The sequence below is a fragment of the Sander lucioperca genome, chromosome 24, assembly GCF_008315115.2.
Source record: "Sander lucioperca isolate FBNREF2018 chromosome 24, SLUC_FBN_1.2, whole genome shotgun sequence".
Lineage (NCBI taxonomy): Eukaryota > Metazoa > Chordata > Actinopteri > Perciformes > Percidae > Sander > Sander lucioperca.
The window spans coordinates 19554033-19563285 of record NC_050196.1 but is presented as its reverse complement, the minus strand read 5'-3'; the positions used below and the strand labels follow the sequence as shown (position 1 = coordinate 19563285).

At 43.3% G+C, this 9253-nt stretch overlaps 1 protein-coding gene across 4 annotated transcripts in view; it reads right to left on the bottom strand.

Moving 5' to 3' along the window:
- LOC116061886 (calcipressin-1-like) overlaps positions 1-8170 on the bottom strand; it is a 9757-nt gene extending 1587 nt beyond the window's left edge. Inside the window, exons 1-3 of one of the 4 annotated variants that reach the window (XM_031316261.2) lie at positions 7869-8170; positions 7746-7814; positions 7526-7659 (exon numbers count right to left, since the gene is read on the bottom strand). In XM_031316261.2, the coding sequence (XP_031172121.1) occupies positions 7526-7639 (114 nt within the window). In that variant the 5' untranslated portion in view covers positions 7640-7659; positions 7746-7814; positions 7869-8170. Of the gene's footprint in view, positions 1-1384; positions 1551-1580; positions 1738-7525; positions 7661-7745 lie in introns of those variants that run through there. The other 3 variants (XM_031316260.2, XM_031316259.2, XM_035998744.1) reach the window with 3 other exon arrangements.
- Positions 8171-9253: the final 1083 nt, after the last annotated feature.

Here is a 9253-nt window from a genome sequence, read left to right as displayed (position 1 = left end):
GAGAGAGAGAGACAGAGAGACAGACAGGGAGAGAGAGAGAGACAGACACAGAGAGAGAGACACAGAGAGAGAGAAGGAGACAGACAGAGAGAGAGACAGAGAGAGAGAGAGACAGACAGAGAGAGAGAGACAGAGAGAGACAGAGAGAGGGGGAGACAGAGAGAGATTCCCATTATTCATCAAAATTCAAAAACGTGCAATTAAATATTGGCTACATCTAAAAAACAGTGACCCCCACTCCTATCAGCAGAAAGCCCTGCAATACCAAGAGCTGAGCAAAAAGAAGAGTCCCCTCACTCAGCTGGTCCTGATGCTCAGTTCACTTCCTGACCCTGTTCTACCTCAGGACCAGTCTGGGAACCAACCAATCAGAGTTAACCAAATTATAAACACAACAGAAACTAAACTACATCACCAACTGGAACACACAAACAAAAGCACAAAGCAAAATGCAGAGCTATCTGTCCCTAAAGAGAGAGGACAGTGTGGCCGACTACCTGACCACAGTTACTGATACCAAACTAAGAACTACATTGACCAAGTACAGACTCAGTGAGCACAACCTGGCCATCGAGACAGGCCGCTACAAACAACAATGGCTCCCCAAAGAGGAGCGCTTCTGCCAGCTGTGCAAGAGAGACGAAGTCGAGACAGAGCTGCACTTCCTGACAGAATGCACAGAACAGCAGCCAGTCAGAACGAAATATTTCCCCAAATTCAAACACAAACACCCGACATTTGACCAAATAACCAACATCAAAAAAATTCCGATCCTGCTGGGAGAACACCCAGAGAGCTGCAGTCTAGCAGCAGAATATGTCTTTACCTGCCACACTTTGAGGAACAGTTTTGTTCATATTGTTACATTATGTTGAGATGATTGTTGCTTTTATACGAATGTTAACGTAATGTTTTATTGTCTGCATCCTACTGGACAACTGGATGTAAATGTGTAACATGTTTCCCTGTTTATGTGCTTTAGCAATACTGTATGTCAATACGGTCATGCTAATAAAGACTTTGAATTTGAGAGAGAGAGAGAGAGAGAGAGAGAGAGAGAGAGAGAGAGAGAGAGAGAGAGAGAGAGAGAGAGAGAGAGAGAGAGAGAGAGAGAGACAGAGAGAGAGAGACAGACAGAGAGAGACAGACAGAGAGAGACAGACAGACAGAGAACATTATGAGCTGTAGTTGGTCACAGTCTGAATGTCTGGATAAAAACGGCGTTTTGCTGAGTCGTCCTGCAGCACACTGAGTCATGATGGAGTGCACACGTTTCTCTCAGTATCAGAATGGCTTTTATATCGAAACTTGACTTGTGACACTTGTTTATGGCCAACTCTTATCACCCAAATATGTATTAATGGGTTTGAGAACGCTCTCCTACCTGGGCCTCGGGACGGCTGAACACTTCCTGGTTGGTCACCGAGGCAACCAGGCAGAAGCGGTTACACTTGATGGTCTTGATGTGCATGTCGGGCGATCCGGGGAGGTGAAACCTTTTCCACCTGATGCCCGAACTACAAGCGCAACGCCAGGATGCTGAAAGCGCCATGCGCACAGGCGGCGATGCTGAAAGCGCCCTGAGCGGCGGCTGCGAGGAAGAGGACGGGGGAAACCGGGGGGATCGGAGGAGCGTTGACTTCCCCAGGATGCTGGCGAGAAGGGAGCCAGCTCCGGCCTCTGACACCTTTTGGATCTTTTCTGTGACAAAGCTTTCTGTTTTTCCGTCTTCACGGTGTAAGATCAAAACGTGAAAAAGCAACAACAAAAAAAGAGCACAGAAGGCACCAAAAAAACAAAATGGTTTTAATAAATCATTGGCAAAGCTTTGTGTTCTTCCTTTTCCGCGGTGCAGCAGTCCAAGGTTACCTGGAGCGTTGAGACTCAGAACAATCGCTGAGTCGTCCTCTGCTTGGGCTCTGTGTGCAGCGCCTGGGCTCTGCAGCAAAGCCCAGGAATCTTCCAGAGATTTGGGTGTGGAAAGCTGAAAATATCTCTCTCCGACTGCTCACCAGCTGCTTAAATCAGCTGCTGCCAGCCGCTGACGCATTACCCACAATCCCCTCCTTCTCCCATTCATTCACTGGAGACAGCCTCTTTTTATTTTTTCCTCCGATCTCTCTCTGACAGACACTAACGCTGAGTAATCACACAGAGAGAGCCTTTCTGTTCAATGGAAAACCACACACACACACACACACACACACACACACACACACACACACACACACACGCATGCACGCACGCACACAAGCACGCACGCCAGGCTGTTAACCCTTAGAGAACGGCTTCTGTGTGCTTTCTTTGGTTTCCTTTCTCTTGTTTTCTTTCCCTGCTGTCAAAACGGCTTAACACTCTGCATCTCAAAAAGTTCTAATAACTTGTGTTGAGAAATATTTAGTTCATGTTTCTACATCTAGAAATCTTCTGGACGAATGCAGGACAGAGAGAGGTGGAGCGGATGGAAAGTATGCTCTTTGATAACATGCTTTATGAGGTATTAATAGAGAGGCTTAACGGTGTGTGTGTCTGTGTTTGTGTCTCTGTCCATTTGTGTGTGTGTGTGTGTGTGTGTGTGTGTGTGTGTGTGTGTGTGACTCTAGAGGCAAAGTAGGGCGATATGGAGAAACTCTAATATCACAATAATAAATATCTCAATATCAATATTGCAGCAATGCATTGTAGGATTACATATTGGAGCTTTCACAAAATATTTACACAATTAGATTTGTGATAAATCATCATCAGTAATGACAAAGTGGGTAAAGGCAAATACTAGATTCAGTCTGGAAAGTTTCAGAACTTGGCTGCCAAGCCACGTGTAGTTACATTTTCTGAGAGATGACGTCAGGCTACGGGGTAGGGTCGGTCCACGGCATCAAATGAACTTAATAAGTCTGTCTGGGTTGTGATCCCCACTAATGAAATGTCAGGGGGAATGCCTGATAAATCACAGGGAGACGGCCGTGTGGTTCAGAGTAAAGGTGTGTCTGGGTGGAAACTATCAGACCGCCATGTCAACACATTATACACGCGCTCTGTGTAGGGGCAGGCAATATATATCATCTACGATAATATCGTCATTGTTGTGTCAACGATGTGCAAATTGACATTATCAAGTATTTAAATTACTTAGAAAAAAACACTTCAAAACACGCATTAAATGTGTAGAGTGGTAGAAGGGCGACAAAGATGGTGGAGCGCAATTGTGCAGCGGCTCCTAGCTCTCCTGTCGGTGTATATTTATGGTTTTTGTTTGTAACGTTCCCATGTCAAGGTCTTACTAACAAGTACAGCCACACTGAACTAATAAATATAGGAGTACGATACACAGCAGTTACCAGAGCCTTCCAGGAGACCCCTAACATCCCGGGGGACATAGCCAGACCAGCGGGCGCTCCAGGGATGGTTGTTGTTGAGAGAAAGCAAAAGCGAGCCCAGATAAGGAACCTACAACATAGACCTCCACTGCCAAGCCTCCTCAGCATAGCAACGAACAACTACACAAACAACTGCTGCATGATGATTTTCACCGAAACCTGAACCCCCTCATCCCGGACGCCGCTGTTAGCTAGCAGGCCGAGCTAGCTACCAGCAGGATCGAGACAAGAACTCTGGCAAGACCAGAGGAGGAGGACGGGGCATTTTTGTGCATAATGAATGGAGTGCCAACAGCAGGATCGTTTCCCAGCACTGCTCACCTGATCTGGAAGCCCTGTCGGTAATATAAAGGCCATTTTATTTACCAAGAGATTACACTGTAGAAGTCTACACAGCCCCCGATGCTAACGTTAGCACAAGTCAACAAACTGCAGCGCGATCACCCAGAGGGGATACATATTGTAGCAGGGGACTTTAACAAGGCTTCTTAAAGTCTGTACTCCCCAGCTTTATCCAGCATGTAGATTGTGCTACTAGAGGGAAGAACACACTAGCCCATGTATACTTTAACATCAAGAAAGCATACAGAATAGGGTTGGGCGGTATCCAAATTTTGATACTGACACTCCTCCCTATTTTACCGCGGTATACGGTATTACCGTGACTAATTAAAAATTATGACGTAAGGCTCAGACGGCGTCACCAAACTGTTGCCGTGTGCACCGTTCAGAAACTGAATACCAAACACTACTGAAACAATAACAACAACAACTTACAAAAAAAAACGACTTTCTCCTCCACACTGTCACGTGATGACAACCACACATAATTTAATAAATTATATTTAATCATTGTCTCCTATATAAGTGCATTGCATTTTTTTTAATGACGGTATTGAAACCGATACCGTTGCTATTTTTAAGACCCCGCGGTATACCATATTACCATCCAACCCAAATACAAAACTGCTCCTCTCCCTCACCTGGGTCAGTCAGATCACATCCAACTACTCCTGATCCCAGCATACATCAGTCAGATCACATCTAACTACTGCTGATCCCAGCATACATCAGTCAGGTCACATCTAACTACTCCTGATCCCAGCATACATCAGATCACATCCAACTACTCCTGATCCCAGCATACATCAGTCAGATCACATCTAACTACTCCTGATCCCAGCATACATCAGATCACATCCAACTACTCCTGATCCCAGCATACATCAGATCACATCCAACTACTGCTGATCCCAGCATACATCAGACCACATCTAACTACTCCTGATCCCAGCATACATCAGATCACATCCAACTACTCCTGATCCCAGCATACATCAGTCAGATCACATCCAACTACTCCTGATCCCAGCATACATCAGTCAGATCACATCCAACTACTCCTGATCCCAGCATACATCAGATCACATCTAACTACTCCTGATCCCAGCATACATCAGATCACATCTAGGGCTGCAACAATGAATCGATAAAATCGATACAATTCGATTTAAAAAGTTGGCAACGAATTTCATTATCGATTCGTTGTATCGCACGACACGCCACTCAGTCGCAGAGATAAAAGCAATTGAGTTGAGTGCCGTGCGGAGCGAAAGAAAAAAAAAAAAAAAAAAAAAAAGAGCACAGCAGGGGTAGACGAAATACGGTGAGAGACCCAACGTTGTTCTGAAACCCATGGCGGAGGCAGAGAAATCAGTACGACCTAAGTCATCCAAGGTGTGGGAGCATTCACACTACATAAATCGAAAACATGTTAATAGCAAGATAAGCAAAAGCGACACGGCATGGCACGGTCACCACAGTGATGATTCAGCACCTAAAATGTAAACATGTTGGAGTCCTTGATGAGGAGGAAGGGAGTTCAACAGCAGGGTAAAGTCACTACACAATCCTACTTTTGTTCCGTTCTGAAGTGAGGAACGTAACGTCCTCTTCTGGTGCTGGTGTGGCGTTTACTCGTCATCCAGCTGACTAGCATGACAAGCTAGCGTTAGCTCGTTAATAACAGTAGTAAAGCAGGACTAAAGACACGTTTTTATTCACTCGCCTTTTTTGGCCATTAATTTTTCAATCTATTGTCATGTATATATTCTGTGCTTTGTCCCATATCAGTTATTGTTGACGTATATATTTGTGTGTGTTGTACTTTTTAATTTCATTTTAAAGTTCTTTTATAGCACTTAGTCATCTTAAGCTGTGTTTAAATGTGGTGTACAAATGAACTTAACTTGCACTTTTAATGAATAAGCTTCAAGTCTGTGTGTGTGTGTGTGTGTGTGTTCTTTGGGTTACTAACCTTTACACAACTATTAACTAAAACAACATACATGTAAGTATATTGAGTTGATGTAAATTAATGTTTTTTTTTTTTATCCGATTCATTGATTAATCGAAAAAATCGACAGATTAATCGATTATTAAAATAATCGTTAGTTGCAGCCCTAATCACATCTAACTACTCCTGATCCCAGCATACACCAGATCACATCTAACTACTCCTGATCCCAGCATGCATCCTGGTCAGAAGGACTATACAGCCAAGTAGGACTATCAGAACCTGGTCTGGCCCGGTCCTATCCCAGCTCCAGGACTGCTCCAATAAGGACATAGTTGTGTACAATATGTTATAGAACAGAGCCCTTTGTTTATTGTTATGATTTCATCTTGCTTGTATGCTGCACCATTTACATTACAGAGGTGACTAACTGAATGTTGACTCACAGTTCAATGTTCATACACTAGTTCAGTTAGGATTTAGTATGTCTTTGAATTGTTTTTACTTGAATACTTACATTTTAAAGAAAATAAATAAGAATTGTTTTCATTCAACATTGTGCCCATTATCATCATCAGTGATTAAGTAACTCAGACTTTTAAAAACACATTTTTAAAGGATATCATCTAATTATCGTTATCGTCAAAATCGCCACAAATGGAAATATTTTTTGTCCATATTGCCCACCCCTAGCTCTGTGGTGAATGCACGCTGAAATCACTGTGTGTGTGTGTGTGTGTGTGTGTGTGTGTGTGTGTGTGTGTGTGTGTATATATATATATATATATATATATATATATATATATATATATATATATATATGTGTGTGTGTGTGTGTGTGTGTGTTTGAGAGTGAGGGTGCTAATCTACAGACCTCGCCCCACTGAGTGTGTGTGCTCTGCCCTGACATTTTTTCCATGCCAGTTTTTGTTTCATCTTCCCATTTTTTCCATTCCCTCACTAAAGAGATAGGCAGCCAACACACACACAGATGTGTCCAATAAAAGCGCCAAAAAGCTTCGAAAAACATCTAAAAATCGTCAAAACAAACATTGAAAACCGTCAAAAAAAGCTGTTGTCCTACCTGAGATTCAGATACAGTTGATGAGTTGATGTAGAAGAAACACACACACATATATATGTATGTATGTATGTATGTATGTATGTATGTATGTATATATATATATATATATATATATATATATATATATATATATATACGTTATATTTTACTCGGCCATTTTCTTTTTGTAGATATTTAATGTGAAGTCAGCAACATGGACAGACAGCAGGGCTGTTGTTGAATATCTTGATAAGGATATAACTTCTGATAAATAAACATTTGGTAAGTGTTCTCAGTTCTGCTTCTTTCAGTATTCTGTTAAAATACAACTAACCACGTGTTGGATTCAAAACTTTAATTTAAATTAAATTATTTTCAACTGTCATTTATTGAACACATTTAACATTGAACTGAATGAAAGCGAAAAAAAACGTTGAAAAGACATAACAAAACACAAACGCCATTCAAAGTGACCCCAAAGCAACAGTCTTGAGATCGGCGAACGTTACACACACACACACACACACACACAGCTGAACTAAGAAGCGGTATGTCTTTCCTTCAAGAGTTTCTGCAAGAGCAAAATAAAAAATAAATAAACACAGCAACCAAACTCCATTCAAAAAGCCGCTGATTTAGCGCGGTGTCGCGGCTCACCCTTCTTCACAGGACATCACTTTATTTTTCTAACTGATCCCAAAGCAACAGTCCTAAGGTCGGCACACACACAGCTGAACACGGTGACACTGTTTTACAGATTTAAGGTGAAGCAGGGCCGCGTCTTACCTTCACGCCGCCTTCGTTGAACAGACTCTGCGGGACTTTACAGGCTATCAGGGCGCTCGGTAGCTCGGTGAACTTCACATCCACCGTCGCCTCTCCTCTCTCCGCCGGCTGCATCCCTAATCCGCACGGTCTGTCTGGAAAACAGAGACAGGAAACATTTACTTAGGCATAATGTCTCACTAACACACAGATACATCATTCCGGCAGTAAGCCTACGTACCGGGGCAGCGGCAGACGTTAGTTCATCATAGAGTGGATTTCCTTAAGATGTCAGGCTGTTAAGACACAGCTAACGTTAAGCTGACACAGAGCTAACACGCTAAAGCTTACCCTGAGCTAACACAGCTAACGTTAAGCTAACCCTGAGCTAGCAGAGCTAACGTTAGCCTACTACAAAACAAAAGAACAAACAGAGAAACACGACGCTTTCTCCTTTCTCCCTCCCTACTTCCGGGATAATAATAGCTCCTTTCCGTGAGTTAGAGTGGCAGAAACACAGGTTCTTCTGTCTGAAACTGAAACAACACAAAGGTCTCTAATGCTATCTAGAAATAGATCTCTTGGATATTAGCTAAAGCTGTTAGCATGGCGCAGGGGATTAAGGAAATGACGTCAAATCTTCTTCTTCTTCTTCTTCTTCTTCTTCTTCTTCTTCTTCTTCTTCTTCTTCTTCACACACACACACACATGGGAAAGAAACCAAGTCGTGATAGTTCAATTAAAAAAAGTTGTAATATTTTACAAATAAAGTTGAAATATGTCAAGAAAAAACTCCATCCATCCATCTTCTTCCGCTTATCCGGTAACGGGTCGCGGGGGTAGCAGCTCGAGCAGGGGACCCCAAACTTCCCTTTCCCGAGCCACATTAACCAGCTCCGACTGGGGGATCCCGAGGCGTTCCCAGGAACGCCTCGTAATAGTTCAAGTAAAAAAATTTGTAATATTATGAAATTTTACCAGAATATTAAGACTTATTTCTCAAAATATTCTGTATTTTTTTCTCAAAATAAAATACTGGTTAAAGGTTGAACTAGATTCTAGCATGCAGTTATGTATCAGCTGATGTTTCTCACCACAAACATGCTTTCCTCCCATGCACAGAGAGCCATTTACCCCACAGTGGCCCAACATTTACCCCACAGTGGCCCAACATTCACCCCACAGTGGCCCAACATTTACCCCACAGTGGCCCAAAATTAACCCCACAGTGGCCCAACATTTACCCCACAGTGGCCCAACATTCACCCCACAGTGGCCCAACATTTACCCCACAGTGGCCCAACATCAATCTATTAAAGAAGAAAGAAACTAAGGGCGTGCTGGTCTTACAGGGAGGTGTGTTCAGGTGCATTCTGGGCGTGCTGGTCTTACAGGGAGGTGCGTTCAGGTGCATTCTGGGCGTACTGGTCTTACAGGGAGGTGTGTTCAGGTGCATTCTGGTTTTACAGGGAGGTGCGTTCAGGTGCTCACCACAAACATGCTTTCCTCCCATGCACAGAGAGCCATTTACCCCACAGTGGCCCAACATTTACCCCACAGTGGCCCAACATGGCCCAACATTTACCACACAGTGCCCCAACATTTACCCCACAGTGGCCCAACATCAATCTATTAAAGAAGAAAGAAACTAAGGGCGTGCTGGTCTTACAGGGAGGTGCGTTAAGGTGCATTCTGGGCGTGCTGGTCTTACAGGGAGGTGTGTTCAGGTGTGTTCAGGTGCATTCTGGG